The 19241-nt window shown below is 41.8% G+C and overlaps 1 protein-coding gene across 7 annotated transcripts in view; it reads left to right on the top strand.

Annotated features, from left to right (window-relative positions):
* KIF13B (kinesin family member 13B) overlaps positions 1-19241 on the top strand; it is a 120144-nt gene that overhangs the window by 68251 nt on the left and 32652 nt on the right. For all 7 annotated transcript variants that reach the window (XM_068183164.1, XM_068183165.1, XM_068183163.1 and 4 more), the window contains 16 exons: positions 1669-1799; positions 2835-2921; positions 3583-3773; positions 4375-4585; positions 6509-6671; positions 7660-7806; positions 8238-8387; positions 9021-9149; positions 10370-10540; positions 11506-11663; positions 12660-12792; positions 13780-13914; positions 16600-16629; positions 17154-17253; positions 17569-17695; positions 18996-19051. In XM_068183164.1, the coding sequence (XP_068039265.1) occupies positions 1669-1799; positions 2835-2921; positions 3583-3773; positions 4375-4585; positions 6509-6671; positions 7660-7806; positions 8238-8387; positions 9021-9149; positions 10370-10540; positions 11506-11663; positions 12660-12792; positions 13780-13914; positions 16600-16629; positions 17154-17253; positions 17569-17695; positions 18996-19051 (2119 nt within the window). The remainder of the gene's footprint in view (positions 1-1668; positions 1800-2834; positions 2922-3582; positions 3774-4374; positions 4586-6508; positions 6672-7659; positions 7807-8237; positions 8388-9020; positions 9150-10369; positions 10541-11505; positions 11664-12659; positions 12793-13779; positions 13915-16599; positions 16630-17153; positions 17254-17568; positions 17696-18995; positions 19052-19241) is intronic.

Here is a 19241-nt window from a genome sequence, read left to right as displayed (position 1 = left end):
TGCTGTCTTCAGTTTATGAAATGCATTTTTAATCCTCTTCGTGCAGCTTGCCAGAAGTGAAAAACAAGTTCTGTTCTGCCTCAGCACTTCTGACATGCAGTCCCTGTTTCTGATATTAACCATCAAACACATGATGTGACTTTTGGACCCTGTGCTGAAATATTTGGGCAGTTTATTGTGGCTTTTACAAATTGTAGATGGAGGACTCAGGAGGAGAAGCAAGGTACAACCATTTTAAAGTCACATCTTTTGAGTGCAAATTCTAAAAATTTTGCAGCGAACGTCAGTGGTTTGAGCTTCACATTAAATCATTCTCTGCCCTTTGAAGTGAGGTAGTAACTCTCAAAACAGCCACAAAATCAGCAATTAAGCTGAGAGGTGGTTTTAGTGTAGTCAGTCTTAGGAAATTTGTGATCCTCTTTTATATCAGCCATTGTGGCTCTGCGATATCTCAGTAGAAACAAGGGAAAACACTTTTCCCCTGTTGTGTCTGCTGAAATTAAAAAAAAAAAAAAACAAAAAGGAAAAAAGAGCTGAGGCTTTGGGAGAGGTTGAATCTTTCCCAGATAACTTGCACGTGAAAGTCCAGTGTGACTCAGCTGTTAAATCACTGACAGATACTGGGACAGATCCCACTTTGTCCCAGTGGTCACTGGGAACAAGGACAAGAGCAAGGCAAAGCCTTTGGCCCATCAGTGCCAGCAGGAAAAATCTCAGGTGATTCTGTGCTCTTTTCCTTTACTAGGGAAAACTACTTGGGGAAGACTTTGTCTCCTTCAATTAGTCTTTGTTATTTTTTTAAATAACTCCGATTTGTCTTTCTCCTGGGGAATTTTGCTGTAAAAATCCCTGTGTTTTGAAATTTATATGATAAAATTACTTGCAGCTGTTTTTCCTAAAATCCTGAGATTCAACTCTCTTGTTTCTCAGAATATTTACCCACTTTCTTTCTGAGTTGTGTGTGCACCAGGTCCTTCAAGTAGTGAAAAACAACCTGAACTGACCTGCCTAAACTGTTAAATCTGTTCCTCAGTGATTGCTTGGAGATGCCTAAAAAAGAGATTTCTGTCCCAAAAGGGTGATTCAGCCCTGGCAGTGCTGGAGTCCCCATCCCTGGAGGGATTTCAAAGCCGTGTGCATGTGGCACTTGGGGACATGGGGCAGCAGTGGCCTTGGCAGTGCTGGGGAGTGGTTGGTTGGTCTTAGAGTGTTTTTTCCAACCTCAGCAATTTTATGTGTGGGGTGATCCTTCATCCTCCAGATCCCCCATACCTTGAGTATCCAGGAATTTCCTGAGCTGTTGCTGATCTAGGTGGAACCTCCATAATCACCATGGATCTGCCACTGAGAGCCTCTCTAAATTCCTATCTGAAATCCTTTATTCCTTTGGCTTCTACAACATTCCAAGGCACTGGATTCCTCCATTAAATGATAGAATTCTCTTCATTTTCATGTTTAACTGTTTCCTGCAAACTTTCCTGAGTGCTCCCTGCTTGTTATTGTAAGACAAAGTGTTGATTTGCTTCTCTGTTTCCCTCGAAGGGAAGTATTGAACAGCTGTGAAATTTTGGGACCAGATGACACAACACATCCAGAAGGAGAATGAGTGCATTAGACCCAGTGAACCCCTGCAACCCATCGTTAACATCTGAATTAATTTTTCCCCAGGAGCACACGTTGATCGGCTCAGACAATTCTCAAGATATCCAGCTGTGTGGAATGGGAATTCTTCCTGAGCACTGCATCATAGACATCACCCCAGAAGGCCAAGTTATGCTGACCCCTCAAAAAAATACCAGGTGAAGGAATAAAATGCAGCCACAGCTGTTTGATAGTTGTCATTTTATCCAGTATTTTATGATTAAGGGTGCACAAAGATACTTGGAAAGCAAACTTCTTATCTCCTTCATAGTAAGAAAAATTCTGCTTTTACATTTTAATTGTCACCTGTTCCTCTGTCAACTCATATTCCATTCCAGTGGGATTTCTCTCAGGGAGGGTGTTTATAGCCCAAATTTTCAAAGAGGATATGAGTAAATTGTATGTGCTTTCAGCAAGTAGATACTCACTGATTTGCAGCTGTGTAGATGTAACTCATATCCAAATTTGAATTCATTTTCTAGGAGATCTCTTGGTATGCAAAGAGCTGCTGAAGCATTTGTTGCTTTATTCAATTAAGTAGCTCTACTTGAGAAGCAGCTGGCATATTCAGATTGATCACAAAATGGCATGCAGTGTCAGCATCTCCAATAACTTATTGTTAATACACAAAATTCAAACTTTGCACATTTACCCTAATTTGTGGCTGATCCTGCTTGGAGCAGATTGGACTGGGTGACAGCCTGAGATTCCCTTCAAATTTGAGTTATCCCACAATCCTATTTTCAAACTTAATCTGACTCTGAAATAAAAGTAGTTTCTGATTATTTTAATTAGTGTCTTTAAGCTGTTCATGTAGCAAAGGTGCCAATTGCCTTATTCAGTTATTTCTATTTTGTGTCTGTATTTCAGAGCAGTGTGCAAGTGTTTTTTTTCTAGTGACTTTGTTTTCTCAGGCTGCTCATTTTTAAGCTCTAATTTTACTCCCCAGACACAGCTGTAGTAATATCTGTCTAAATGTATTGAGCTTCATGAGCTTAGGAGGTCAAAAGAAGCTGAATCTGAGGTGTGTATGAAACAGCACTGGGTAGATCACTGGGAATATTTTGCCTGTTTGCAATCCATAAATCTCTTCTCCTGCCTTTACTTGTTGCAGTAATGAAAGTAATCCTGGCAGGAGAAAAAAAATAAGCTTCATATAAATATACTTACTTTAGATATTTGCCTTTTCCCAGGACGTTTGTAAACGGCTCTGCTGTCGTCTGTCCCATCCAGCTGCACCATGGAGACAGAATCCTGTGGGGAAACAACCACTTCTTCAGGTAAAAGTTATTACAGGAATTGTAAATTGGCACCCACTTTGGTTTGGCTTAAGGTACGCGGAAAGATGGGGTTATAAAAACAATACTGATGTTGGACTGGTTTTTAATTAATGTTAAAAACCAGTCCAACTAAATGTTATTACAAGGTCACTGTGCTCTCTGTCCCCTGTAGTCCCAGCCATATCTGTGGCTTTCCTGTATCAGACAGGATCACTGGTAGATGTTTTCAGTTCAAGACTGTGCTTCAAAATCCTCTGAAATACCTCAAAAATCAGTAGATTTGAATAATAATCTAAAATATCATTGCTTAATTTCATGTTTAAAAGGAGAACCCACATTAAAAAAGAGAGCTATCACTTCATTATTGCCTCTAAATTGTTTGGATGTGGAATGACTAAAAACTGTCATGATTATCTAAACTGTATTATTGGTAGTATGAGGTACTTAATTATGAGAATGTAGAATGGATTAATTAGTTTACCTTCTGCTCCTGTTTTTGCCCTGAGGAAAATTACACCCACAGGAGATCAATAAAATTTGAAAGGGAAAATAAATCTTCTGATTTGGAGGCTCCACTGAATTTTAACAATATTTGAAAGCAACCCTGTGTTTCAGAGCTGAGCAAATAATAGTTCTCTAAAAATGTTCTTCTTATTTAAAGGCTGAATTTGCCAAAGAAGAAAAAGAAGGCAGATCATGAGGATGAGGAGCGGGACAACTCCATGAAGTGCAGTAACAGTGTGGAGCAGCTGGATATAGATGGAGACAATTCCAGTGAGGTGTCCAGTGAGATTAACTTCAGCTACGAATATGCCCAGATGGAAGTCACCATGAAGGCTCTTGGTAGTAATGGTAAGGAGCCACAAAAAAATTATTGGGAATGTATACAAAATATGAGGATAACCACAGACTTTTCCCCTTATAACTTCCTTTTGGAGAATTTTTCTTGTGAATGACTCATCACAGTCATTTTTGTGCTTGAGGAGGGAAAAATAACCATGTCAGACTGTTTGGTTTGGCAGTTCTTGCTGAGGGGAAAGCCAAAAGTGGAATGCTGGTGGAACTGCAGTCTCAAATCAAAGTGTTTTCACTTGGCTGTTTATTTTTCTTGTGTTATGTCTCACTCAGGCATTAACTGCAGTGATTTCTGTCTCTGAAACCATGTTTTTGAGTTTTTGTGGTCTTATGTCCCAGAATGACATTATTTTGGGAAACAGGAGGAATACTTTTTTTTTTTTTCAGCTTGGGCTTTCCCTTTTCTTAATTCTCTTAAATCATCTGCCCTGTAAGCATTTGTTTTGCTTCAGAATTCAGCAGCACTTTCTAAATACACACTGCAACAAAACTAGAGCCTCTCTTTTTACCTAATGCCTGCGCTCACACCACGCATCCAGGACACTCCTCAGCATGGATTTCACTGCAGTAACTTCCTTTATTTTCAAACTCTGCCTAGACCCAATGCAGTCAATCCTGCAAAGCCTGGAGCAGCAGCACGAGGAGGAGAAGAGATCAGCTCTGGAGAGGCAGAGGCTGATGTACGAGCATGAGCTGGAGCAGCTGCGGCGGCGGCTCTCGCCCGAGAAGCAGCATTTCCGCAGCATGGACAGGTTCTCCTTCCACTCCCCCAGTGCCCAGCAGCGCCTCAGGCAGTGGGCAGAGGAGAGGTGGGTACCCCCCCTGTGACCATCAGGGGCGTTCAGTCAAATTTCTGCAGCGAATTTGGCAAGATTTGAGTTGTGCTGCAGTTGTGGTGGATTTCTGCGAGGGCTCGTGGCGCAGCTTGGGGAGGACGCGGCCAAAATATTTATCTAAAAATCACAGAATGATAGAACAGATTGGGTTAGAAGGGACATCGAAGACCATCCACTTCCACCCCTGCCATGAGGAGGACACTTTCCACTATCCCAGTTTGCTCCAAGCCCCATCCAACCTGGCCTTCAACACCTCCAGAATAACCAGACCTACAGTGGTAGAAAATACAAGAAATAATGAGTTCCTGCTTTGTTATTAAGGAGAAGCTCTATCCTGATCAGCAACAAATTTAACTTAGGATGAGGTGGTTGGATGAAATTTTGAGGCTTCCATGTGAGTTTGTTCTTTCATGGGTCATGAATGACTCAGCTGCTGGAAGGTTGTTTTTCCTCTTGACTCAGATCCAGCTGTCTGACCTGGGCAGGTTCTGGCAAGCAGAAGAGTGCAAATAAAAAAAAAGGGAGTAAGAGTATGATACAAAGAATTTTAAAAACCATTAAATAACTACATTGTACATAAATTACTCCATTGTAAAAGCCATTTAATAACTACAGAGGGGTCACTGTCCACTCTGCCTCTTTCTGGGTGATGGCACTGAGGTTATTTACTTCAGCCCCTAAATAATCTTTCCCACTATTGCTGTCAAAAAGAGCAGCTGCAGGAGGAAGATGAAGCCCTGAATAAACGAGTGCAGTAAAGACATTGTCATGAAAAATACGGATATAATATATATGGATAGAAAAGCAACTTTGGAATTAAAAAAATATTTCAGAGAGTCTGACAAGGTGCTAGCTGTGTGCCTGGGATGTTTTGTAGCACCAGCTTCCTGGGCTGCACAGTTGCCACTTTCTCTCACACTTGCCAGGAAGGCCAGTGAGCACGTGGGTCATATCTGAATAAACCTTTCTCTATAATGTGGAACATCCACATCTGTGGTGGAAAAACTCTGGAATGAACTGCACAAAAGCTGCCTGTTCAGCAGATGCATGGAGAGGTCTCCAAAGCTAGTTAAAAACCTACAGCAGCATCCTAATTTTCATATTGCTAAATTCATACAGGTAGGAGGGGTTTTTCCCAGTTGAAATGTCATTTCATACACCTGATTTTTGTGTTTAAATGATAAAATTATTTTGGTGTGAAGGGACCTGAAAGCCCTTCTGGTCCCAGCCCCTGCCATGGGCAGGGACACCTTCCACTGTCCCAGGTTGATCCAAGCCCCATCCAGCCTGGCCTTGGACATTTCCAGGGATCCAGGGGCAGCCACAGCTTCTCTGGCACCTTGTGCCAGGGCCTCACCACCCTCACAGGCAAGAATTCCTTCCCAATATCCCATCTAACCCTGCCCTGTGGCAGTGGGAAGCCATTCCCTGGGTCCTGTCCCTCCATCCCTTGTCCCAAGTCCCTCTCCAGGTCTCTTGGAGCCCCTTTAGGTTCTGGAAAGGGCTCTGAGCTCTCCCTGGATCCTTCTTCTCTCCAGGTGAACACCCCCAGCTCTCCCAGCCTGGCTCCAGGGCAGAGGGGCTCCAGCTCTGGAGCAGCTCCTTGGCCTCCTCTGGACTCTCTCCATGTCCTCCTTATGCTGGAGCCAAGGATGTTGTGTAGGGCAGTGTCCAAACCTTTGCACAAGTTCAGGTGAAGTCCAGGTCTTGTGAACATGAGGTTGCTTCTGAGGGCTCATCTGTCCAATATTTGTAGCAACCCCACTATAATGTTACCTGTCCCTTCCCTCTTTATTCCTCACCCACAAGCTCTCAGTTGCCTCCTCATCCATTTATTTTGTTTTCCATAAACCTCATGATTTTTCCTGTCTCCCCTTCCCAATCCCATTCTTCCAGAGAAGAAATGCTGACCCACAGCCTGAGGAAGCTGCGAGAGCAGATTGTTAAAGCCAATTTGTACGTGAGAGAAGCCAATTTTATCGGAGAGGAACTGGACAAGAGGACAGAGTACAAAGTGACCCTCCAGATCCCAGCTTCAAGCCTTAATGCCAACAGCAAGGTACAATCCCCCTGACTGAATTAAATGGTTGTTTAGTGGGTTTGTCCCTCAGTGTTCAGATTTCTTTTACCCTTATTCTAATGGTTGAGTTAGTTTTCCACTAATGTGCATTAAATACATCTCTGCTACATACTTATTTTATACCATGAAAATCTTAAAATGTGCCTTAAAAGATAAGTGTTTTGGTGCAAGACCTTTCCCCTGGTGTTGAAGTCCCCACTTGCTGCTGTTGCAGAGTGACAAAGTCTCTGCAGGTTGGGTAACATCTGTTGCAAGTGTTTACCATCCCTTCGTGGACATTTGACTTTGCATCATCCCAGTGAGCTGTGAAAATTCTGCCATCCCCATAGTGGAGGGAGGATCTGGAGCAGAAAGGATTTGGATTATTTGTTCCCAGGCATCTTAGAAATTCTGGAAGGAGGGAGCTGAACCCAGACTTCTGTGTCTCAGGCTGGCTACCAAAGCTGGTGTTGCTTCTTGAAGCCAAATCAGTATTTTGGTGATACACAGACTGTCTTTAGTGTAGTAGATGGATTTTATTCAAGGATTATAATTTTTGTCAGTTGTTTTAGAAGTTTTTCTCACAGTCTTCTGGGGAAGACACATCCAGAGACAGGATGATAAAGGGGGTTAAGTGTCTACACTAGTTGAAAGTTGCAGGCAGTCATAATTTTGGCTGGAACTCCAGGCCTGCTGTAACTTGAGGGTATTTGTGAAATTCTTAAATGTTCCCATTTCTAACACTTATGCAAGGTGAAAATCCATGGAAACCAGCGCCTGTAGCTGTGGTTAGACTTCCCAGTTAAAATGAACACCAATACACTGTGACAGCTGAACTCAGAGCCTGTCACACTTGGATTTGGCTGCTCAAGCCAGAATAAAAAAAAAGAACAGACTTTTCCCAAAGATATTCTCAAGTTTGTGTTAAACTCTTTTTTCACTGCTGTGACATGAATTCCTTCTTGGCATCCCTTTAATTGTTTGGCAGAGAGGTGCAATTCTCAGTGAGCCTGCAATCCAGGTGAGGAGGAAAGGGAAAGGCAAACAGATCTGGTCACTGGAAAAGCTGGAGAATCGACTGGTGGATATGAGGGACCTTTACCAGGAGTGGAAAGACTGTGAGGAAGACAATCCAGTAAGTAAAAAGTACTCCTGTAATTACATTCCTGTTACATTTTCAGGAGGATTGTTGGGTGGAGGTGGGGAGGGAATATGCAAAGAGCTGTGTTTCCCTGAGGTTTTGCTTTTCCTAGTACTGAATTGATCCTCAGCATTTAATTAACCCTTATCTTGTCACTCTGATCCCTGCTTGCATGCATGGTTTGGTGAGGGAATGGAGCACACAATGGGAAGCAGCGGGTAACACAACAGCAGTTAATGTTCAGGAATCTGGCAAAGCTAAGGAGAACTTGCTCAGGACAAGTAAAATTCATTTCCATTCTTCCTGTGATCTAAGCAGGCTTCTTGCTTGAGTCCCTTTTTCTTTCACTGGGCTGGTTGTGCAACACTTTGAAAAGTGTTTCCTGGGAGGTTTGGTTTCCTGACAGACTCTGGATTTGCTTGCAGGTGATGAGAGCTTATTTCAGGAGAGCGGATCCCTTCTACGACGAGCAGGAAAACCACAGCCTTATTGGAGTAGCCAATGTTTTCCTTGAGTGCCTGTTCTATGATGTGAAGCTTCAATATGCTGTTCCAATCATCAATCAGAAGGGAGAGGTTTGTCATTTTTTATAATCTATCCTTACTCAGCTGTTTAATTGCAGCCTGTGGATCTTACTACCAGGATGGAGTAGGTAATTTCCAGTTTCATGTGCTCAAGTTCTTTGCTAACAGTGTGGAATTGTGTAAATCCCATAATATTTTACTGGAGTTTTCAGATAGCTCTGAATCGCAGCAAGGTGATTGTGAAAGGAGAAAGCTTCCTGAGCATCTTCCTGAGGGAAATAGCCCAAAATAAGTCCTTAGGATGAGCTATAGCTCCACTGGTTTCACTGCCTGCCATCAAGAAAATAGGTTCTTAAATACGTTCTGTAAGAACAACTTCAAAGGCAGCAGAGCACACCAGGCAACATCCTCCATGCTCTGCATCAAGTGTGCACTTTGCAGACCCTCCAGAGGCTGGTTTGAAGGTGAGATCGTTCCCCAAGTCACCCCACTGGCTGATTTCTTCATGGTTCTTGCAACAAGGGCTTTTTGATTCTTGCTCCAAAGCGTTCTTCACGTGGTACAACAAATGCAGAGTGCAAAAGCAGTGCAAAAGGAATAAAGTGTTGGCTGCTTACAGACTGGCGGGGGGGGGTGAACCTGTCAGTGTTTTCTGGCACACAAATAATTCTGACTCCTGTCCAGGTTTCGGGTCGTCTCCACGTGGAAGTTGTTCGAGTGAGCGGGGAAATCGATGACAGGCTGGTGGGAGGTGAGGACAGTCCTGACTACTCAAATGAAAATGACATCCAGGAGAGAAAACTTGTCTGCAGGGTGAGTTCCAGGTGTATCCCAACCTCTGAGCAACCTTTTCTCTTCCCATCCCGAGTCAGAAAGAAATCCTTGGCTTCTGGACATTGGATGTATCTTTGTAACCTCATTTTGTTTCTGGAATGGCTGAAGTAACACGAGATAATTGGTTGGGGTTTGTTCCTTTCATTAATTGCATTAATATGCCAAAGGCTCACCTCAGGAATTCGTGGGAAACCAGGGAAGGTCTTTATATTAGGATTGGCACTGCAATATCCAGTTCAAGAAGAGTCACAGAATCTGATAAAGTCCCATCATATAATTATCTCTTACTATTTATTTTTCTCTCAATATTTCTTTCTCTAAGTACTAAGTATTTTGTAAAATATGTACAGTGTGTTTATTACTGTTAGTAATAAAAAGAATATTAGTAGGAAATATTTACTAGCAGTTCTGTGATAGCAAAACTACAAGCTACAGGTAAGAAAAGAAAGGCAAAAAACATTAGAGGGAGTGGTCCCAAGCCTTGCTGACTTCCGGTCAATATGAACAGTTTGGGAGAAATTGTGCTTTTTTTCCCCCACTCTTAATCCTGTCCCATAGAGCTCCAGTGCTTACAAGCAGGATGGGGCATGTTGGCAAAAAATACTCCTGCCTAATGGTGAGGATCATACTGCGGAAGTCCAACTCATTTGGTCTTAATTTGACAAATGGAGAATAAAAGTTTATTAAAATATATGGTAAATATGATGGCTTTGTTTAGATCAGAATGAGGATTCACAATATTTTGTTTCTATTCGGCCTTGATTTGATGAGGGGACAGGCTAATTTTGCATTCTTTGGGGTTGATTTTGTGTCATTTCCAGCATCACAGAGTAGGAACAAGTAGTATCTTAAACCAAGGATTTTTGGAGCATAAAGGAGCCACTGGAATTATGAGATTTTTATATAGTATTCCTCTTCAATTGCAATGGGCTTGGTGAATTTCACCATTAAAAATGAGCAGAATGTCCCTTCCAGGAAATATGAGCCTGGTGACATCTAGTGACTGTCCTCAGCTGCTGCACTCCAGATATTGTCTCCAATGAGTATCAGTGCAGACATTTTATTTGCTAATTTGTTTTTTTGTTTTCTGTTCTTATTTTTTTAATCCTTTGCAGTGGAACATTGTTCTGCCAGGTGATGTTTTTAATTCCATGCCTGATGAATAAGTGCTTTTCATTTCTTTCTCACCTCCTTTCCAGATTAAAATACTTCAAGCTACAGGTCTGCCACAGCACCTGTCCAACTTTGTGTTCTGCAAATACACATTCTGGGATCAAGTGGAGCCAGTTATTGTTGCACCTGAGGTGGATCCTTCCCAGTCTTCCATCAGCAAGGAGCCACGGTGCATGGTTGTCTTCGACCACTGCAATGTAATTTCTTTTTCTGTTTTATTAATTAAACTGTAAGGCAGGCAAAAAAAAAAAAGGTTAAGTTGGTGTAGCAGTTTTATCTGCCTCTTTTATCGCATTTTATTTCATGATGCTCTAATACCACTTTTAATTTCATTATGTCGATACACTAATATTTTTTAAAATAAGAACTCAAATGCCTTCAGAGTCCATTTAGGTTTGATTCTTCTGCACTGTTCATTTGTACAAAAATTACTGAAGGTGAAGTGGGTTAATAATGGAAAACATCAGTTCATCAGAGAAACTTATATTGGAATTTATCCACAGTAAAATTCACTGTGGATGAGGGATATTTTTCTGAGGATATTTGATGTCAGTAACTGAGCTGATCACTCTAAACTCTGATGAAATGAAGAGAAATGTCCCAATTCTGGGACATGGGGCTGCTGTAGATGCTGGAGTTGGGTTGTTAGAGGTCAGAACAGACTATTTAGGACAGACTCTTTCTTCCCACTGACTCTGGAGCAGCTGAGCAGAGGTATCTTTTACTGAGACATCTAAAGTCAGCTTGGATGAATCTCAGCCAAATCACCCCAGCTGTCATTGTGTTCTATCACTTCTCATCACACTGGGCAATTTATTCCTCTTCCCATTTGTGAAATGGATGTAACACCTTCTGATGAGTTTTGATTTTCTGATTCTGAACATTGCAACATATGCTTTGATTTTTTTTTTCTGAGCCATTGGCTCAGGGCTTGCAACAGCCTGTGGTCATTTTTCAGCTCCTTATAGACTTTAATCTTTGCAAAATCACATACCTTTGACCTACCTCCTGATTTTACAAACTGAGGCAGCACTTCCTTTCCCCTGGATTGTGTCTTGGGAACCCGGGGGATTTTACTAAATGGTTTTATTAAAGTCAAGGCAGTAAAATCTCCCAGCCTGAGTCATGTAGACACAGTTACCAACTGATTTGTCCCTTCCAGGAGGTTTCTGTGAACATTTCTGAAGACTTCATGGAACATCTTTATGATGGTGCTTTGGCCATTGAAGTTTATGGACACAAGCAGAGTGGTGACCGAAAAAACCCAGCCCTGTGGGATTTGGGAATAATTCAAGCCAAAACACGCAGCCTTCGGGACAGGTACATGTGGAAAATACATCTTTGGTTTAGGATTTGTGGAAAATCACCATCTGAGGTGCCCAGTTTTGAAGCAGGTTTGGGGTAAGGAGTCAAATTTTGAACTGAAGGCCACTATATGATTCCAATTCATTCCTGGCCATGAAATGCCATCCCTGTAATGCTTCCACTGGAAAGGTTTTATTCCTTATTACCTCAGTTTGGATAAATATGCAATATTATGGTAATTCAGACTGCAGGGAGGTGTTGTTTGTTTGCTGGCAGCATTTTTTGTCCCCAAAGTAATCTTGTAGTAGCATTTTCTTAAATGTGAGTTGTTTTGCCTCTTCAATTAGAAAGCAGCTCTGCATCTTAATTTTTTGGCAGTTACTTCTCTTTTTATTTGCAGCTTAAGCTTATGTTGATTATTAAGCTGCATATAAGGAAACTTAAAATAAAAGTCAGGGAAATATGGCAAAGCGGAAAAGGATGCTCTAAAATAGTAGGTTATGTTTGATAGCTAAGTAGTGAGCAAGTCTATCCTTTTTAATTACAAAAATGGCTGTTTCTTATTAAGCTCTGGGAAGAGTTGGAGAGAAGGCAATGGCAGGAAAGTGCTCTGAATTTTGAGAGCTTGTGAGACAATGTCATATTTCATTCTTTTGTCTTCCTTCTCAATCTGATTGCCCTGACAGCACTGGGCTTCTCTGGCAGGAGTTGAGACCAGAGCTTAAATGTGGAATTGGGGTTTGTATTGGAATCAGGAAAAGGTTTATTTCTGATGTTTGACTAAAATAGCTGTCAGGAAAATTTAGAAGCTCGGCACAGCTGGTACCTGTGTGCTCACAAATGATGTATTTATTGCAGCTTCAGTTGTTGCTGCTTCAGTCTGCACTGTGAGCTCAGTGTTTTGATGTTTTAATTCCTTTTTCTTTGGGGAAAAAAAAAACAAAAAAAAAAAAAAACCACCCAAAAACATCCAAAGGGAAGAAACAACCCAGTACATGACTTGTTCTGCAGGTGGAGTGAGGTGACCCGCAAAGTGGAGCTGTGGGTTCAGATCCTGGAGCTGAATGAGAACGGGGAGTACTGCCCAGTTGAGGTGACCCCTGCCAAGGACGTCAGCACAGGAGGCATCTTCCAGCTCAGACAGGTGAGGTGGCACAGGCAGGGCTCCAGCTGTCACCTGGGAAGCTTTGCTTTGGGTGGCTGAGGTGGCCAAGGCAGCGTCAAGCTTAGGTGCAAAATGTGATGTTGTGGAAAACAGGTTTGAAGTGGTAGACAGAGCAAAACTCAGCTTAAAGGTGATCAAAGCCCTCCTTGTTACCTTTTTGCTCTGTCCTGTGCCCTGTCCTGTGCCAGCACCTGACAGAAGGGACATCAGTCTCCACTGAACTTCATTACTTTTTAAAGAGGCCCAAGAGTTCTTTTTTATTTGATCCTTCCAGCTAAGCACTCCTTTGTTCTTTGAATTCTACCTGCTTTAAATTGTTAATGCTTAACTGAGCAGCTCACATTTTTAAATGATAAGCTGCTGCCCAAAGAACACGAGGAATCAGTAAAAGCTAGATACAGGCTGCTCCTCTGACCTCACCGACTCCTTTGATTTTTATTTTAATTTTCTTCTTTTTATTTACGTTTTTTTCCCCTTACAGTTTTACTAAAGTGCAGTTGCTTTGCTGCACTGATACCATCAGTGGGTCAGAATTTTCAGCCAAGGAGAGCAGAGTTAGAAAAAGTTCACTGAAATTCCAGTTGCTCACCGAATTAGACTATTTGCCCTCCTCTTTTGAAGGTGGGAAGAAGATCCCATTTTCTATCTTCAGAAGTATTAAAAATAAAATCCTATAAGGGTATGTTTGAAAACCCTCCAGAAAAGTAAACTGGGGAGCTGCTGAATGCTGAACTTTTATTTTTTATTCTGTAAATTCATAAATCCTGTGAACAAAAATCCTTGCAACAGGAGGGGGAATCTCTTGAACACTGAGTCATCGGGATTGCAGCACTTTGTTCTTCCCAAAAGAAAAATATTATTCTCCTTGCCAATGGCTGCCAGTAGAGGTCCCTCTGGAATTAAACTTTCAACACTTTATATTAATTTTTTTTTTAAACAAGCATTTCAAATTGTTCTTTTGGACAGGGGCAATCTCGACGAATCCAGGTCGAAGTGAAATCTGTGCAGGAATCTGGGACCTTGCCACTGATGGAGGAATCCATATTATCTGTTGGTGTTGGCTGTGTTCAAATAAAACATGTCAAGTCACAAAATTATCAGGTAAAACTCTGAATATTTACTGTCAGCTATTTCCAAGAGCTGAAAAGCATCAAGGGAATAATTTTCCATGGCAAAAAATAACACTTGTAAAATGTTTTGTGTCTCTTCTGGTGTTGGTTGGGGTTTTTTCCTATCTTTGAAAGCAGCTCAGCCTTAACACATTTGAAGAAGAAAAGAAAATGCAAATATTCCTAAAATCCATTAGGAGTTTTTTGTGTAGATTTTACTTCAAATATTAGACATGGAAAACAATATTATGTAATTATTCCAAGCAGAAATTAATTTAAAGTATTGAAATTAAAAATTCAAACTAAAATAAACCAGTGCAACATACATTTAAATAGTGTCCAATTCCAAATGTTAGAATTCCAGGAAGCACTTGTGGCCCACAGTAGATGTTGGGCAGTTGTTGGACAGTCTCATACACACTGCACCTCATGTGCATCCCTTTCTTTTTAGGGATTGTCTTCTTGCAGTGCTCCTGTGAGTTTCTGGTGGACTTTGACTTTTCCCCCCACCAACAGATAAATGAGAAATCAGTGACTCCCTGGAGCTGGCAAAGCCAAATCCTGGTGCAGCAGAACAGGTCTCTGAACTTGTTTGATTTGCTGCCCTGCTTGAGACAAGGCCAGCTAAATGGAAAAGTAGGAGATGTCCCAGAATATTTACCCTATTGACAGCTCAATAGGGTTCAATCCATGTCTGCTCCCCTATTTTTTGCTTAATCAGGATGGCTTTTCCTTTGAGCTCTGAAGTACTTGGGGTTTTTGTTGTCTTCTAACCCGGGCTGTTCTTTCCAATTGTGTGTCTAGGGTACAAAAAGGGGAATTTTTTCACCTTTCCAGCAGCATCCTGGGCAGATTGCTCCTGTCATTCCCCATTATGCTCCTGCTGGCTCTCTCTTCAGCTCTTCTATCACAGCAGCCCCTGATACCCACATTTCCTTCCTATAAAGCCAGGAAACTCCTGAATGGAGGAAGTTTCTCTCCTAGGACAGCATGATGGATTCTTGTAGTTTTTCCTTGACAACCTACAAGTGCCCCTTTCAGCCTGGTTTGTAGAGACAAGTCCCAGGGGAGCATCCTGTCTGCCTCACCTTACTTATTCCCCAGTGAATTTCTGATCCACTGACCAGTTCCAGACTTACTCCACAGAGCTGGCAGTCCCCAAAACAGTGCATTCTATCAAGGAGAAAGACTTCAACTCAACTTGAGAGAGGGAAACCAGTGAGTTATGCCTGACACTGATAACCCCCATGGGAAAGGGCCATTGAAAATCAGATTTTATGAGACGTGTTGCTTACAGTAGGCTTTGGACATCAGCACCTGGATTTTTAGTCCCCTTATTATCATTTTTCTTATCTAAGGTAGATCAGGTATCTGTGGAATGTGAAAGATTTTCTAAAGACCTTGAACTAAGGAAATGCCTCTTCTCTATGGCTTTTTAATTTTAGCTTAGCTAAGTTTTTGCTTTCATGGTTAAGGTAGAAAAGTAGGCTCTGGTGGCTTGTTATTGTTTAACTAGATAAGTAATAACTCCTTGAGAATTGGAGCCCTCATTCCTTTTCCATTCCCTGTGAGGAGGGGCAGTGGTGCTCATTGCAAGAGGCTCTGCCTGGGACGAAGGTCGAGAATTAAAGGTGGTGTCTGCCGTGGGAAGATAATGGGAATAAAAGGTTGAAAGTCTGCATTGTCACTCCTGGTGTGGCTGCTGTTCTAATTCCCTAATCATTACAGTAGGTTTTTATAGTTCTCCTTTACAGCAAAGTTACCTCATCATTTGTACACGTCTCAGTTTTGGGGGCAGTTCTGGGCCCCTCGTGGCAGGAGAGACCCTGAGGGGCTGGAGAGTGTCCAGGGAAGGGAATGGAGCTGGGCAAGCAGCTGGAGCCCCAGGAGCAGATGAGGGAGCTGGGAAAGGGGCTCAGCCTGGAGAAAAGGAGGCTCCAGGGGGAATTTTCCTCTCTAGAATTCCCTGACAGGATGGGACAGCCAGGTGGTCTGGAGATTTCTCCCAGGGAACAGGGACAGGATGAGAGGGAGCAGCCTTAAATTATACCAGGGGAGGTTCAGTTTGGATATTTGGAACAATTCCTTCATGGAGAGGGCTGTCCAGCCCTGGCACAGCTGCCCAGGGCAGTTGTAGAGTCCCCATCCCTGGAAGTGTTCAAAAAACACGTGGATGTGGCACTTGAGGTTCAGTGCTGACCGTGGTGGTGATGCTGGTTGATGGCTGGACTCAATGGACTTAAAAGTCTTTTTCAGCCTTAACAGTTCTGGGATTCTATACCAGACTTTGATTTTTCAGCACTTGCTGAAACACTTAAGTCTTAGAGGTAAAACAGCATTTTTCTTTGCTGTCCAGGATCAACAGGTTTTAAGGTGTTTCTCCTGTTTCTTTCTTGTATTCCACTTTCTTTCAATTATTAAGACTTCTGATAGTCAACATTAATGGAATTTTTCCATTATAATTTTTGGATTGTTCTGGTTGGTGTTTAGATGAGATGATAGCAGCAAATCTTTGGGATGTCATTGCGTTTTAATTCTGTGACCATTGCTGAACTCAGACTTTTATTTTTATGTAAGACTGTTAATATTGCTTAAAATAGTTACACCTTTTGCATTCACTATGTTTCCTGCTATCAAAAAAAAAATTAATGGCGTGATTTTTTGTGTTTTGGCCTAGGAAGAAGAGGATGAGATGGACAGTTATCAGGTAAAAATTTAGAATTCTCTCCTACAACTGCAGAAGTTTTCAGATTAAAGCATATTAGAGGAGGAACTGAATGTTCTTAAGGATGCTCTGGTGTTTTGGGGTTTTTTTAAAGGACATGAGCACTTGAAAAAATTCATTTTAAGGGCACATTTGCAGATACCATAACAGTGGGATGGTGTGGGGTAGGGATGGATTCCTGACATGAGGCTGCTAAACACTGAGGGGAGTGGTGAGGACTGGGGTTTCCAGCTCCAGTGGTCAGTGAGTTTTGGAATAGTTTGGGGGCAAAGAATTGTATGAAATGAAGGGTTTTTTTCAGCTGGGTAGTACAGAAAAAAATCTGAAGAGTTGGCAAGCAAAAATACTTCAAATACAGTATGGAAAGTTGAAGGGTTTGGTTGTGTCTTCATCTTCTGCTTGGGTGTAGGATGAGCAGAAGGGTTTGTAGAAAATGTGCAAACCACAGTCAGGAAACCTAGGCTCTCCTGGGGCAATATTTAATGTGGTTTTTCCCCCCTTTTTAGGACAGGGACTTGGAGAGGCTCCGTCGGAAGTGGCTCTGTGCCTTAACAAAGCGCCAGGAGTACCTTGATCAGCAGCTGCAGAAACTCGTGGGGAAGCCTGGTAAGGAAAATTCTGTTAAAGGTAAAAGGTTGAGAGATGTGCCCACACTTTTTATCTTAATATGTCGTCAAACTTAGAAAATATGTTCATGGAGAGTTGGATCATTGAACTCAGCAGTAATTTGCTTTTTTGGGGGGGAAGTTAAAGTTGGAGAGGCCTTTAGGAAATTGTTTGTTGTTTTGGGGTGTTTCTTTGTGTGCTGTGTTGTGAGCAGAGCAGGGTTTATTCTTTCATGGGGGGTACAAAGTCCCTGCCACGTGCCAGAGGCGCTCAGAGCTGCTCTGCTCTCCTGACTGCCATCCTGACATCTTGCAGATAAAACAGAGGACGACGCTGATCGGGAGGCTCAGCTGTTGGAGATGAGGCTGACCCTCACGGAAGAAAGGAATGCTGTGATGGTTCCTTCTGCTGGCAGTGGGATCCCTGGAGCTCCAGCAGAGTGGTAGGAACATCCATTCCCAGAGGAGGGATGTAAAAATGATGCACAGCTCATTCCTGGCTTTGGATTGTGGCCATTTTTTTTTCCTCTCTTCAATCTGGCCTCTGTACCCTGCATGAGCAAAGTTGTTAAAATTAGGCCTCTTGCTTAAATTATGTTATCAGGTTGTGTCTCTGAAATCCAGAAATGCTGTTTGGTAAACGATACTGTTATCGATCAGGGTGTAATTATAACCTTCTGAAAAAAGGAATCAATATTTATTACCACTGCACTTGCCATTTAAAAAAATTAGCTAATATGTTAACTACCTAGTTCATTCACTTAAAAGGCTGCCCTCTCATCATAAAACTGCATCTCCAGAAGCATTTTGTTGCACTCCTGGTTTGAGAACAAACTCTGTTTAGTCAGCAAGTGTTCCATGTAATTTTCTGAACATTAAAAATAGTAGAGAGCACTAGACTTGAGACTGCTGTGCTGGATCAGCTGTGAGCAACAACTGCAGATAAGGCTTCGGGGTTGTTTCACCTTAAACTCAACTTCACTTGCTTGCAACTTCCTGAATATCTTCTCTGAGCAAGCTTCTAACAGTATTTATTGATGGAATTGAGTGTCATGGAGTTTGAAGCTGAAGTTTGTCAGAGCTTCTAAAACATAAAAAAATACCAAGTTCTTGTTGGAAACACATAACTTCCACATCAAAGTGTTTCATTAGGTTTGAAAACAGTGGAGCCTCAGGAAACTTGCTCCAGGAGGAATCTGGTTTGCACCAGAGGAAATGTTCAGTATGATTCAAGCACTTTATATATTACATAAGACTCCAGCCTGCTCTTGTTCACTATAAATTTATCAGATTTGCCTCTTCGATATGTGTTTTGTAAGAAAGAGTAATAACTGTGTGGAGTGGCAGCATCAGTGTTAGTTTAAAAACTTTGAGTCTGGCTTTTCTGATTCCCCATTTTCCCTGCCATCACTAAAATAGAGGGGCTTGCATTTCATGAATGTGTGTGTCAGAGTAAATAAACTGAATTTTGCTATTAGCATTTAGGAGAGAGAAAACACTTCAGAAAGCAGAGGTCAAAGAAGATAATAATTCTAAGAGAGCTGATATAAAACACTAATTTATTTGAGTCTCTTGGAATCTGCAGCAGTATATTAAAATAAAGAGGTTTGCCAAGGTTATCAATGGTCTAGCTAAAAATTGCAGACTGAATGCAATGTCCTGGGGGTTTGGATCATCAGGGACGTGTGCTGGGTAAATCTCTGTTACTTTAAATGCCACCATTGTCCCTGTCTTGTATTTTAGGACTCCTGTGGCTGGTATGGAAACTCACATTCCTGTTATATTCCTTGACTTGAATGGTAAGTGGTCCTTAAGATGGCAGAGTAATTTGAAAACAAACTTTGTCCAGCCAGTGAGGTTTCAGAATTGAAGCAAGCTCTAAAAATTAACAAAAGCCTGGAATGGCAGGTGGATTAATTGGAGAAGTGCCCATTTTCCCTGAAACATATTGCTTAATGTTTCAAAATAAACAATATTATGGATGGAAGG

Source organism: Anomalospiza imberbis, chromosome 3 (genome assembly GCF_031753505.1).
Source record: "Anomalospiza imberbis isolate Cuckoo-Finch-1a 21T00152 chromosome 3, ASM3175350v1, whole genome shotgun sequence".
Lineage (NCBI taxonomy): Eukaryota > Metazoa > Chordata > Aves > Passeriformes > Viduidae > Anomalospiza > Anomalospiza imberbis.
This window is presented reverse-complemented; position numbering and strand designations above follow the sequence as displayed.